General features: G+C 40.5%; 1 protein-coding gene across 1 annotated transcript; it reads left to right on the forward strand.

Annotated features, from left to right (window-relative positions):
• The first annotated feature begins 5409 nt into the window (after positions 1-5409).
• Positions 5410-7321, forward strand: LOC144700487 (EIN3-binding F-box protein 2-like). The gene has a single exon (XM_078571885.1). It carries the CDS (start codon positions 5691-5693, stop codon positions 7098-7100), a length of 1410 nt encoding a protein of 469 aa, XP_078428011.1. The 5' UTR covers positions 5410-5690; the 3' UTR covers positions 7101-7321.
• Positions 7322-10136: the final 2815 nt, after the last annotated feature.

Here is a 10136-nt window from a genome sequence, read left to right on the forward strand (position 1 = left end):
AGTATCTTTTGGTGTACAATAAATTAAGATGGACTTTTTTATATAGTTGAAGGAGAGTGGCTAATATTTAGATAGAATGAGTTGGATTATTTAATCTGAAAGATAGACTTATTATTTTTTAATTGGATTGAGGGAAATATTTAGACACCACTTGACAAAGGAAACAAAGGGAAACATAAGTCACTTAAATTGTAAAAGTTAAAACTGAATGTAATAGATATGAAATAGAGATTAGTATAATTGGCAGTGAATATTTTATTTATCCACTATTAGTAAGTGAATAATTTCAAAAATTCCCATTTTAGTATTTTGTGGACAGTGGGACACCTGACATTCATATATGAAGTACCCATGTGTTGAATAGTTTTTGTTGCAAAATAAAATACTTGTCCAGTTGATTGTGCTGTAAAAACACAATTTATGGAGCGCGCCAGCTTACTCGATCGCAGACGTTATCAGAGCCGCCATCATCATTGTCGACAGCCCACCGGTTTGCATCCAGCCTGACCGGCATGTCAAGGCAAAGGTGAAACACCCGGGTTCGAATACCCCGGGTAAAGCACGTCCGCATATCCGATGGTTTTGATTTTCATTGGCACATGCTTCTTATGTTTGGTGTTTTATCGTGTTCGTGTGTTCGTGTTTGTCACATTTGTGTTCATCGTGTCATGTCTGTATCGCTTTCAGTTCTGTCGTTTTGTGTTGTCGTGTTCGTGTCGTCAAACCGCGTCAAGAGTACTTTAATTTTTTGTATTAAGGGGGGTCCTCTGTATAAGAGATCCCCCCCCCCCCTAGTAAGGGCAATAGAGCCCTTACTAAGGGCCATCGTGCCCCTATAGAAGGGGAATGATGGAGCCCTAGACCCCTCAGACCAGGTAATTATTTTGAAGACTTTCTCGTTCAAACGTGGGTCAACAAAGGGGAAAGGGTCCATTAAGGGGGCCCTTATATAATGGGCCCCCTCATTACAAGATAAAAAGGGAGGGGAAATTAAAACAAATAATAATAATAAAAAAACAAAAACAAGGGCACAAGGGAGGAGATCCAAAAAGGGCTAAGGATCCCTCCCTGTGACGACGATGAAGGACGTAAGGACAATGATGAGATGAGAAAAACACAAAACATGAGAAAGAACGAAGAAAACAAAATGCAAGAATTCAAGCGATTTCACCTGACCTTGAACGACGGTGTCGGGCGGCATGGACGACGTCGTCGACAATCTTTGATGGCATGTGCCATCAGTGTATCATTAGATAGTAGTAAGTGAATTGGGTTTCCAAATTCACCCAAAACAAATTAGGACAAAATATCCTTCTTATCCCCTCTAATTGACCCCTTTGATTCTTTTTATTGGATCGAAGAAGTCAATCTACAGCTCCTCACTTCTTCTATTCTTCCCATCTCTTCTACCCCTTTTTCTAAACTCTTCATTTAATTAGGGTGACTTGATCTTCATCGAAGATTAAATTAAGTTTAAGTAGGTTCAAATTATTCAAGCATATCACTTATTATTATTATACATCTTAAGCTAAGGTTTTATAAATTTTATTGTATAAGCTAAAATCAATAAGGGATTATAAAATTGCTTAATTTACCCCTTATTTTTAGCTTATCAATTCCACAAGGCACTTTGTGGCGAGAAGAAGTATGAGATCTTGAGGGAGTGGTGAACAAGGAGAGGAGATCTAGCAACCTTCTAGTCGCGTAGATACCGTTGGAGGCCGGGCAATTGATCGGTTTGAAAAGACTCCCCGAAGAAGGAAGCCAAGGGCGAAATGTTTTCCCAAAAAATAGTCAATGCATTTGATGTTTCAGAAACCATTTATGAAGTGATATAATGCTTTTGTTGTTGAAAATAAATTTTCATGCATCAAAACTATAGCCCGAGAACCCAAAAGTTTGCATACAAGGGTCGTAATATTCCTCCAACCTCCACTAGAGGAGGTCTGCCATCATATTCATACCCTACAGTAATGATTCTAGCCCAGATTGCTTAAAGTTGTACTAGTTTTTCCTGTTCTAGATGCACCTGACGTGTCTTGGAGGACTTCCCCAGAGGTCACCTATCCTAAATTTTCCTACTATGCGCTCACTTAATTATAAGTACTTGACTTGTCTCGCCTAGCAATTGTCTAAGTAGGACATACTCTCTAACTTGAACATTTATTAAAACATTAGTATAAGAATATTATGCAAAGGGCTCACCCTTCAGTATCATAATTCATCATGTTTCACAAGTCATCATTTTTGTATAACATAGGATGCATACCTAGGTTCACCACATTCGTCAACTACTAGGAGGTGTGAAGATTTCCTTTATTTAACTTGATTATTGGATTTTGTCAAGCCCCGTTAAAATTGACTTTGTGCAGCTTTGACAAGATCTTGTTCAAGAGTGATAACACATATTCGTACGATGAATTTAAACATCATTTATAGTCGTTTATGCATTTAAATGATTGAGATAATACATGGTATCCTTTATTGTATACATGTTTATATTTCTCATTTATAAAATGGTTATTTCCCATTTTATATCATTTTAATAAGAGTTAAAAGGTAAAATTTACATAAAAAAGATCCATAACTTTTTTATTTTTTTGTCTGAAAGGCATTTTGCTTGGATTTAATTTTTGATAAAGTTAAAGGTTTTCCTATTATTTCTTATGAAACTAAATGAATTTATTAAATCATGAATTTATTCTGAAAATAAATGCAAGGATTATTTTTACTATTCTCATGAATTTCGGGATTATCAAGTTGGTGCAAAGGGTTGTTGGGTTGGCTTAGTCAGTCGTGGAAGGTCATGAAGCAGGCTGTACCCCATGTCTTAACCTAAAGTTAGGGGTGGTACATGGCATGCATACAGAGGACCACATTGGCCATTTCTTAAATAATACTAAACTTTGGATTTGTCGTCATTCCTCATTTCTTTACTCGATGATAATTGTATCTATCTCATACAGTGAGACAAATACAGAGGAAAGTTGATATATTGAAAAAATCCACTAGATGCAGGAATTACATGGATTCACAATCTGAGTTGGAAGAAATTTTTTGGATTCATTTAATCATTATCATACCAAGAAGAAAAATGTAGATTTGAGACCTTTAAAATATTACTCATTTTTATGCTACAAGTAGATTAGTTGTTGGTTTCTTATTTTTATATCGATCATATTGAATCAATTTTTAGGTACAAAACATATCAGAATAGGATATTAATTGAAAATTTCTAACATTTTCATGGTTTAGAGATTCCAAAGTTTCGTATAAGTAAACAATTTTCATTCCTACGGTTTAGTCCAATTTTTGGGTTTGATTCGCTTCACACTCATCAATTTCCATTTCTCTAAAAGCAGAACAAAACCAAAGTCAGCCAAAAATACAAGTGTTTATCATCAGACGTACATAGTTAAAAATTTATTTTTTTATACTATATTTTTCCAAATTCAAATTTCAATGAGATTTTGCTTGTGACATTTTTTTCTTGATTAACCAAAATTTCCTGGACTAAACTGACCAGACCAAGGCAGCAGAGTCTGATGTTGGGTCCGGTGTGCTGCTTAGTTTGTAAAATAAACCTTTTAACCTTTTTTCCAATTTTATTTTTTAATAGGCCTATTTAGCAATAAGTCTAAGACACATTTATTTAAATATAAATAAAGTTTAAATGAAATATAATGCTAGTTAATTTAGAGCTATTTACTATCATCATGAATTAAAAAATAGAAATCATATAATTTGGCGTAAAATTTTCTAAATTTAAAACCAAAAATATTATATAGATAGTGAACGACATAAAAGAGAGAGAAAACTAATAGATTCAGACGATAAAAAACACAGAGAGAGATAGACAAAGGGAGAGAGGGGTGAGAGAGACACAGATAGATAGAGAGATAAAGGGAGAGAGAGAGGGAGAGAGGGAGAGAGGGAGAGAGGGAGAGAGAGGGAGAAGGAGAGGGAAAGAGAGGGAGAGAGAGAGGGAGAGAGGGAGAGAGAGGGAGAGGGAGAGAGAGGGAGAGGGACAGAGAGGGAGAGGGAGAGAGAGCGATAGGGAGAGAGGGCGGGAGAGAGAGGGAGAGGGAGAGAGAGGGAGCGGGAGAGAGAGGGAGCGGGAGAGAGAGGGAGCGGGAGAGAGAGGGAGAGGGAGAGAGAGAGAGAGAGATAGATAGAGAGAGAGAGGGAGGGAGAGAGAGAGAGAGAGGGAGAGAGAGAGACACAGATAGATAGAGAGATAGAGGGAGAGAGAGACACACAGATAGATATAGAGAGAGGGGGAGAGAGAGAGAGGGAGAGAGGGAGAGAGAGGGAGAGAGGGAGAGGGAGAGAGAGGGGGAGGGGGAGAGACCCAGATAGAGAGAGAGGGATAGAGAGAGAGAGGGAGAAAGAGGGAGAGAGTGGGAGAGAGAGGGAGAGGGAGAGAGAGAGAGAGGGAGAGAGAGAGAGAGAGGGAGAGGGAGAGAGAGGGAGAGAGAGAGACACAGATAGAGAGAGAGAGAGAGGGAGAGAGAGAGGGAGAGAGAGAGAGACACAGATAGATAGAGAGATAAAGGGAGAGAGAGAGGGATAGAGAGAGAGACACAGATAGATAGAGAGATAAAGGGAGAGAGAGGGGTAGAGAGAGAGAGAGAGGGGTAGAGAGAGAGAGGGGTAGAGAGAGAGAGGGGGAGAGAGAGAGAGGGGGAGAGAGAGAGAGGGGTAGAGAGAGAGAGAGGGGTAGAGAGAGAGAGGGGGAGAGAGAGAGAGGGGTAGAGAGAGAGAGAGAGAGAACAAGAAGCGAGTGGGCCATAGATACAGCAGGAGAAAGTTCGTAGACACTCGAAGGGTGTGTCGCTTCCCAGTTCCCACTGCGACATTTAATAGAATTAGTTGAGTCTGCAATCTCCTGTGGTTTCGCTATCATATCGTTCTCATGTTGGCTCAGCCTACTGGCATAATAGAAACACAATGCACGGCACTGCTGCTTTAACTACAAAAGGTGAAGGTCGGTGGAGCGATGGAGACGTCAGACGTGCACCCCACGAAGCAAAATATCGTTCGGGAAATGATGTTGGGTTTTTTCTTGCGGGGCAAGGACGAGGATGCGCAACATCCAGTAGCAATTGTAGATAGAAGGATAAGAAGAGGTCGCCGTCGGACTCTCGCCACAAAACTGGTAGCCGAAAGCACCTTGTGCACTATGAAAAGCCATAAACGAAAGAACAAGGAGATGTAGAAAAGATGAGTCTCTTTGACCAACACTGGATCGAGCTGCAACCTGCAACCATCAAATCGTTGCGGGGGGATTTAGTTTGACTCAAATGCTGGCACCAGTTTGAACGCCGTATGTCGGTCGTCCGGGTTGATTACAAGGACGACGCGACGAGTTCACGTTGTGGCACCTTAAATACGAAAAGCTACTGGACGGCAGAGTAAATGAGACGGCGAGGGGAGGACTGTGATATTTCCATGGGGACAGCGGAGTAAGAGACGAGGAAGAAACAAGACAGGAAGAAACAAAATTTCATGTCATGGATACGATATATTCACCAAGGCAATAACGCTGCTGGAAAGTGAAGCAATCGTTCCACGTATATAGACTATCTTTCTTCGTTTCAGAGAGTAATCAGGCTGCCGCTGGCTCAGTGGTCGAGCCCACTTGGCTCTCATCATTCGGATACACTGTCCAATGGCAGGGTTATAAATCCATGCCCTTTTGTGATAAAACTAACAGAGTCCAAAAGGTTTCGACGCAGAAAAGCAGAGATCCTCCCAGAAGCCGCTTCTCCTCCCACTATTTTTTCCAAGCCAAGAACGGTTTGCGTTGCCTGATCAATCGGCTGCACCCTGCGATGGCGACCATTCTAGGCTGCAGACCTCGCGCAAGAAGCTTCATCGACGATCCCTGCTCCGATCTATCGCGATACGACACGGTCTACCCATCCATGAAGAGATGTCGCGTGGGGCCTGGTCCTCTTCCACCAGATCGAGAGATCTCCATCGACGCCCTCCCGCACGATTGCCTTCAAAGGATACTGGAGTGTCTGGCGGGGAGACGCGAGCGGAGTATCTCTGCGTGCGTCTCCAGGCGGTGGCTTCTGCTTCTCAGTACAATTGTTTGCTCGGGAGACAACCTTGTACCCTCTGTCAAATGCCATCCTGACCTCAACGAGAGCCCAGAAGAGATGGACGAGTCACAAACCTTGAACAGATGCAATTTAAAGCAGCCACGAAGAAACTTTGAGGGTGAGACGGCAACAGATGTCAGCCTCGCCGCCGCGGCAATCGGAGCCGGTCACTGCGTAGAGCTGCTGATTCGGGGAAGCGAAAGTAGCTCTCGCAGAGTCACGGATGTTGGACTTGTCGCGGTCGCCCGGGGATTTCGTTCTCTCCGAGTTTTATCCTTGTGTGACTGTCCTCTCGTGACTGACGAGGGCTTGATCCAGATTGCGAATAACTGTCCGTTTCTGGAGGAGCTCAGTCTCGTCGGATGTTCGCAAATCTCAGACTATGGAATCGCCGCCATCGCTCGCCGCAGTCCGAAGCTGTCTAAGTTGGCTATAAATTACTGCCGGAGCGTCGGCGACCATGGCCTCCGCGGCGTTGGAAGGGCGTGCCCTGGTCTGACATCCATCTCCATTTCAGACTGTCCACTCTTGGGGGATCAAGCCATTGCGGGGATGCTGGCAACATCTGATAGAAGCAACGTGAAAGAACTTCGGCTCCAGAACCTGAATATAACCGACGCGTCCTTCGCAGTCGTTGGGATTTACGGGACATCAGTCCACGAGCTCGTCCTATCAGGACTTGACGTAACGGAGAGAGGATTTTGGGCGATGGCCTCCGCTGGCGGCCTTAAGATGCTGAATAGCCTCACTGTCGTTTCTTGCAACGGGCTTACAGACTTGAGCCTTGAAGCAGCGGCCAAGGGATTCCCTCTCTTAAAGAGTGTCCGCCTCAGGAGATGCTTAAGCTTGTCCGATGCCGGCCTTAAGACTTTTGCTCTTGCCGCCTGCTCACTCGAGAACCTTCAGATTGAGTTCTGCCGCCGACTTAGCTTACCGGGAGTGCTCGACGCCAAGTCAGTTAGCCGGAATTTCAACTACCGACGGGATTGATGGAGGTAATCTAGAAGAAAGTGGTTACAGGAGCAGTTTGTTTCTTGTTGTTTTTGTTTCACGGTAGTTTTTCAGTTGCTTAATGGATGGTTCAGATAATCACAGGTAGGTGATTCTAACTGAACGGTGGTTAAGTGGCCTACCAAGGTGGTAGCCCCATGAGTTGTATAAATACCTGTGTGGACCAAAGATAAATCACAAGTGTTTTTCCTTTCTTTTTCTGTGTGAGTGAGAAAGGGCTCTTGTGTTGTCATCTGGAGTTCTCTCCAACAAGTACCACCGGGACTTCTTCTCCGGGCTTTCCCCCCTTCGTTTCTGAAGAGTCTTCAGCTCGAAACCTGTCGTCAGCAGAGCTTACCAGGTATGATCAGAGCCATTTCACTTAGCCTGATGCAGAGGTAGCATTAGGAGTTAGGGTTCTCTATGGCTGGATGAATGGGCTCTGCGAGCATATCACTGGGAGTAGCTCAAGTTTTCAGAATTGTTCACCTCAGACGACCCAAATTGTCCTTATAAACCTATTGTAATCCGGATTCGATTTAGAGTAACATTCATAGGATAGGGACACCCTAAAAACAAGACCTTCCAGACCGTAGGTTACAAAAGGTGTCAACTTCGGATTTTTGAATCTGAGAATTACGAGTATTACAGCTTGAACAGAGCAAACAAATAATTTTAACGCATTATTCTAGTAAAAAATTACGCCGTGACATACTTGTTGTTCTACACTATTATGGCACCGTAAACAATTTCACTATGAACTGGCTACAAGAAGGGAATTAATAACGGTCTCAATGACAAAAAAATTGTTTGATGGTAAACATGTTGATGGCTTCGGACATTAATACCCTTCATATAAATTTTTACGGTTGACCTTGAAAATAATCGTACTGTCTGAGTCACAATCTTGATCAATATGTCATCTATCGTCGGTAATTATTCAGATCAATTAGACATCGTTTGACAAGCTATATGGGATAGACCACGCATAGAAATCAAATCTAAAAATTTATACCACATTAATTAATTAACTTAGAGATCCTTAACTACATAAAATAATTTAATCTTGAAATTGGACAATCATATAGCAGTGCCGAATGCTTCTCTGGGCATATGTTTTATGTTGTACTAAAAAAGATCATGTGTTGATGCCCATGATGATTTGTCTAAGGTTCCTTGTGAAATGGTTTGTGAATCGTGCACGAAATTGGACAATCATATAGCAGTGCCGAATGCTTCTCTGGGCATATGTTTTATGTTGTACTAAAAAAGATCATGTGTTGATGCCCATGATGATTTGTCTAAGGTTCCTTGTGAAATGGTTTGTGAATCGTGCACGAAATTGGACAATCATATAGCAGTGCCGAATGCTTCTCTGGGCATATGTTTTATGTTGTACACTAAAAAAGATCATGTGTTGATGCCCATGATGATTTGTCTAAGGTTCCTTGCGAAATGGTTTGTGAATAGTGCACGAAAGTGTCATGATATAAGGCAGTAACCTTCCATTGACAACAAAATTTAAATATATTTTCTCTTAAGAAGATATTTTTAAACTACTAAAAATATTGAAATAGAAAAAATATCATGAGAACAAAAATAATCAATGTGATATTTCCAGATATAAAAACTTCATCTCTGGATGGAACCCTCACTGATGTAATGACCCACACTGAGTGAAATAATGTGAAGAATAAATGTGATTAGAACAAACGAAATAGGTAATGATCAGATACTTAGAAATCTCTTCATGAGAAGACATTTTTAGGCTAATTATACCAAAAAAACAATTGATACAACCCTGAACAAGCTCTCAAAAGAGGTAGCTGATGAGAAAGTACCTCTTCAGAATCTCCTTCTGTTGTAGACAGTCAGCCTGAAGAAGGACATTGCCCTCACATATATGTATCCTTCTACGCACTTGATTAACCAGAAATTAGGGTTAAAAAATTGTTTTCAGCTTTTTTTTATCCAAACAAATCAAAAAAACTGTAAGCTTACTATATACACAACGAGTTTGGTTTCAATCCATATAGATGATGTAATAAAAAAGTACATATGAATTATATGATGTATTATTTTTCCAACTATGAATAAAAAATGTGGTCGATGATAGTTTTCTTTCTTCTTGTTATGTTTTATCCATCCTATCTCTTGTGTCTCTAATATCTTAGTCTTCCACCACAAGTAGTATCACTGCACCGCCTCAATATCCCCTTATGACTCCACCACATCTGACCCATCTGGGAGGATGGAGGCACTATGGTTTTCTCTAAGACACCTTGCTTTTCATAAATTTTAATTTATATACGTATTCAATATTTAAAACATGTGGTATGATGCATAAGATTCAGGAAAGTTTCATTTGTGTATGATGCATTATGTTTCAACATTTTGCCCTTTAGTTCTACATAGTGATGTCCCCATTTAACTTTTACATAAACTCAATTTTAGTTTTTTTATAAATATCTAAAGATGTTTAAAGTTTCTGATATGTGCCTCAAATGGGTTCTCTACCATTTGACAAGAAACACCAAGAAAAACTATTTCCAATATAAAATGCCATTTTACTTCATTCAATGACAAACAGGCCAGCCAATGATTTTTAAGCTACCTGTGAAGGACATACATATGGTTGAGAAGCCAATCACATATTTCATATCATGTTCAAGTTTTAATCATATAATATATTAATTATAAGGATTTTCTGATGCTTATCTTAAGTCCTTCAAAACATGATATGAATTATTGAATTATGATGGGATCTTAATAAGGAGACAACCAATCCTTAATCTTGTGTTTTTAAGTTTTGTATTCAAAGGTTACTCTAAAAGGATATCGACATATCCGAATAGATTAGTACTATGTAGAAGAGATGCAACTTTTGATTGACTTATCATTTACACCCACAACTTAACGAGGTACATGTTGTGCTAGTTTTTACCCTGCCCTTGGTATACAACTCAAATGGGGCAAGAAAAAATATGTATCTTCAAATAATTATAGGAACAATAGAAGAGAGGAAACTGAGGTTCT

Source organism: Wolffia australiana, chromosome 3, assembly GCF_029677425.1.
Source record: "Wolffia australiana isolate 7733 chromosome 3, ASM2967742v1".
Classification (NCBI taxonomy): domain Eukaryota; kingdom Viridiplantae; phylum Streptophyta; class Magnoliopsida; order Alismatales; family Araceae; genus Wolffia; species Wolffia australiana.

Excerpts from the sequence above, each read along its gene's own strand:
- LOC144700487 (XM_078571885.1), top strand. The coding sequence starts at position 5,691 with ATGCCCTTTTGTGATAAAACTAACAGAGTCCAAAAGGTTTCGACGCAG.